At 37.5% G+C, this 3,700-nt stretch overlaps 1 protein-coding gene across 1 annotated transcript in view; it reads right to left on the bottom strand.

Annotated features, from left to right (window-relative positions):
* EDEM2 (ER degradation enhancing alpha-mannosidase like protein 2) overlaps nt 1-3,700 on the bottom strand; it is a 37,008-nt gene that overhangs the window by 998 nt on the left and 32,310 nt on the right. Inside the window, exons 6-9 of the mRNA XM_019513008.1 lie at nt 2,675-2,816; nt 2,087-2,211; nt 1,459-1,603; nt 576-697 (exon numbers count right to left, since the gene is read on the bottom strand). Coding sequence (XP_019368553.1) covers nt 576-697; nt 1,459-1,603; nt 2,087-2,211; nt 2,675-2,816 — 534 coding nt within the window. The remainder of the gene's footprint in view (nt 1-575; nt 698-1,458; nt 1,604-2,086; nt 2,212-2,674; nt 2,817-3,700) is intronic.

Below are 3,700 nucleotides of genomic sequence, written 5' to 3'. Positions count from 1 at the left end.
TGGCTGGAGCCACGCCCCTCCGGGAGTGATCCTTGAATGGCAGATATTGGAGAAATGCAGAGAATGAACTCATATCAAGTTTATTTGCATCTGTAAATGCACCTCATGTAAGAGGCAGTGCAAAACTAAACAACTTCAGCAGAACCACTGAAAGGTGTGGCGCCCCATAATTCCCTAGCACACAGAAGGATCACACCTCCTCCAGACCCTTTCTACGCACCATGGCATTAGGAGGAAATAGCATCTGTACATGGGGCACAAAGGAGTTAGCGTTTTTCTGTCTCTCTTGTGGTCTGGGCCTCCAATATAATAACTAGGTATAATTGGGGTATAATTGTTCTGAAATGTGCTGGTGAAGTTAATCCCAGGACTGCTAACCATGATTATCAGACAGTGCTCCATTTTTAAAAAAAATTGTTATGTTATAAAGCTCTGTACCCAGCTCATGCAAGCACTGTTCAACTTAGCAAAACACTCAATGCTTGTTTGGGGGTAGGGAGAGGAGGGAAATGAGCATGTGTGGGAGGGTGGGAAATTAAAAAACAAAAACACCACACTACAGTAGACATACTTACTGTTGCAAATCCACACTCCACCTTGCTGATTCTCTCTATGGATTCCACAGCATCTCTTCCCAGTTCCAGAAGGGTAGGATCTCGTGTAGCACGGTACAGATACATTGCACTCTCAATCAGCTCTGCAAAAAAAACGACAAACAGCTACTTACTGTAGGGTAAATGCAGGGAAAATACCACTGTGACTTGCACAAATTCCTCATCTTAGTTCAAAACTGTTAAAATACTGGCCTATTTATATCCTCATGTACTGCCTGTTTATAAGCACAGGTACCTGTATATTTACCAAGGATATGCAAAGCCTGAAATAAATGGAAAACAGTTTCAACTAACACATCATCTATCCAATGCAAAGTTAAGATAAAACTTTATTTCCCCAATTGTGGTGAGGGGGGAAGGAAAGGAGGGGTATAAAAATGAAATGAAAAACAAATGTTTTAAAATAAATCTTTCATGAAAAAGAAAACCTACTTTCATGACTAAAGATTTTGCTACACAAATTTCAGCCTCATTAAGGCTGTTAGCCACTGAAAATAGGGTATCTAGTTATTAGTTATGGGAAAAAAATAAAAAAAACTCCAAATAGATAACATCTACATCTAGGCTTTCTTTATTATAAATAGCTGTAAGTTTATAATTGCTACTAAAGCACTATAATACACTGTTAAGAGAAGCATTTCTGAGAATTATAGCTCAGACATTTGTGACGGGCAAATACTGTAATACTCCTTGCTGGAAATGGAAAATGCTAAGGAGTGGATTTGGTAACCAAGTTACTATAGAACGAGAAAAGGGGAGCTAGCAGGCCACTAAACATTGGTTACATTTAATTGTCAGAGTTAAAGCAGGACTCAGCATGTTTGTTATTTTTGGTTTATGTTACCAGGTCTAAGTGGGTATCCTTCTCGCTTTTCCACGGTATAACCCTGAGGAATGTTGTAGAACTCAGGAAGTCCACCAAATTGCTTCCACACTGTATAATAATTCAGGAAAGTCCGCATGGCATTATCAATGTCCCCTATAAGGCTCTAGGAAAGAGGAGGGAAAATACAACTTAGTGAAGTGGCATTCAAAGAGTAAAATGGCAGAGATCCATTTTAAAAGTTCTCCCAACGTCATTAATGGTGAAAGTCATCTAGTGAATATAATTAAATATTAATAATATGCAGACTAAAGAACTTACAAAGATTAAACTTAATACTAAGTCAGAAATGAAAAGGATTTATGCTGGTATGCGAAAAAGCCCCACCTACAATGTCACAACACAGATAGGTGTATTTTAACCAAGTTAGCCTGTCTCACATTCAGGCTTAACACATTTGCTTGTTTTTTAAATGAAGTATACATACTGTATATCCATCCATCAAAAGGTGGAAACAGCCTAGATTGGATTTCACTCCGATCAGAGCCAGATTGTAATCATAACAATGGACAACACAGTTTTTGTTATATAGATAGGCCCAAGATGGGGCTGAACAAAAGCAATGATGTATTACCATGATAGTTCCTACCTGTAAGCCTGGCCAGTAAGCCTCCAGGGACTGAAAGATGGGCATAGACACTGTCCCTTTGTACATCTGAACCCACAGGTACCAGTCATCAAATTTTGTGTAGTTCTTAATGGCTTTGTTATATTCTACAAAGAATTGAGGAAAGGAACTTTAACAAAAAATAATGTTAAAAATACTAGAAGGGAATCTCTCTCTTCACTGTGGTCCTGTCAGATTAACAGAGCTTTCATACTTCCTGTAAAACTGACTGAGGTATGGATCACTCAAGAATCACTACAAAGATGATTACCTATGAAAAGGACTTTTAGTGGGTTGTTGCATCATTTTACTGTAGAAGAAGAGATGCCAGACAATGTATTGGAAAGAGGAAAATATAGCTCAAAAAAGGGGGTGAAATCATAGTTCTATGAAACAGCAAAGGAGTTTTATCACTGACTTCTGTAAGGCCATCCATATACTTCAAGAGAAGCCAAAAGCAAGTCAATAATGTTAAGAAGTTTCAGGTAACACTTCCAACCGGTCTTTATCAATGTGCAAAGATACCTCAGGAAATATAGAATCAATCAAATCTTACAGAACAATTCTTACCTAGGAACATGGACATCAGTTCCTCATCCTGCAGAAGAATGGCTCCTTTAACAAGGTATTCAAAATAGGAATCTACCCCAGCACCGATCCCAGCATCTTGGGCTACCCATTTAGCAGTGACCACATCTATGTGATTACCCACCTGTCAGAAAGGAAGACTTTAAAAAGAAAGCAAAAGTCTGCCTACTATATGCAAAATTCAGAAATTAGGATGATCTTTTATTTCTGGAATGCCTTGGAACAAAATGGAATCCAGAACACCTGGAAAAATAGACACCTAAAGCAACAATAGCCATGTCATCTGAATTTCATCATAATTTTTTCATCTCCACAGTGAATTGACAGTCTTCTCCATTTCATAAATACTTGATTTTTATTAAGGAACGGGACATGGGAAGGGATGCGAATGGTGACACGGAAACCATTTTTTTTGACATTTTTAAGATGCAGCATTAACACTGCATCGGTATAATATCTTACCTGAAATTTTTGTTGGTTAGTTGCATATGCTCAGGAATATAGGGTAGTTGATATTTTCATCCTAAAGCTCTCAAGATTTAAAGACAGATAAGGAAAAACCTAATTTGGGGGACCTGCACTGTAGCTTAATAAGACTATAACTAAATGCTCAGAGATCTTCCTCTGTCACAATTCATGTGTGCAACACAGATTTGCATATTACAATTATTTTATATTTAATTTGCCATATGCCTGGTCTTCATTGAAGATAGGTGAAGTTGGACCTTTAAAGTCGAAGTATTCCTGAGTTTTGTACTGCACAAAATCTGAGTGCCAAGAAACATGTATACCCTATCAGGGGGTCATATGCCATACTTTTCTCCACAAGACTTAACTTCAAAATATCTGAAAGGACAGCCTAGATAAAACACCTCCCTCCTGGAAATAATAAAAATAATAAAATTTACCTTAGATTAATGCTGAAACTACAAATTCAGTTTTAAAACAGCATTTTAAAAAAGGAGATCATCAGTGCTCCATTACTGTAAGAAAAAGATAGTTAAAACC

Source organism: Gavialis gangeticus, unplaced genomic scaffold (genome assembly GCF_001723915.1).
Source record: "Gavialis gangeticus isolate Ggan-Ray unplaced genomic scaffold, GavGan_comp1, whole genome shotgun sequence".
NCBI classification, from domain to species: domain Eukaryota; kingdom Metazoa; phylum Chordata; order Crocodylia; family Gavialidae; genus Gavialis; species Gavialis gangeticus.
Note: the sequence above shows the minus strand (reverse complement) of the source record. Positions and strands in the feature narration are given on the sequence as shown.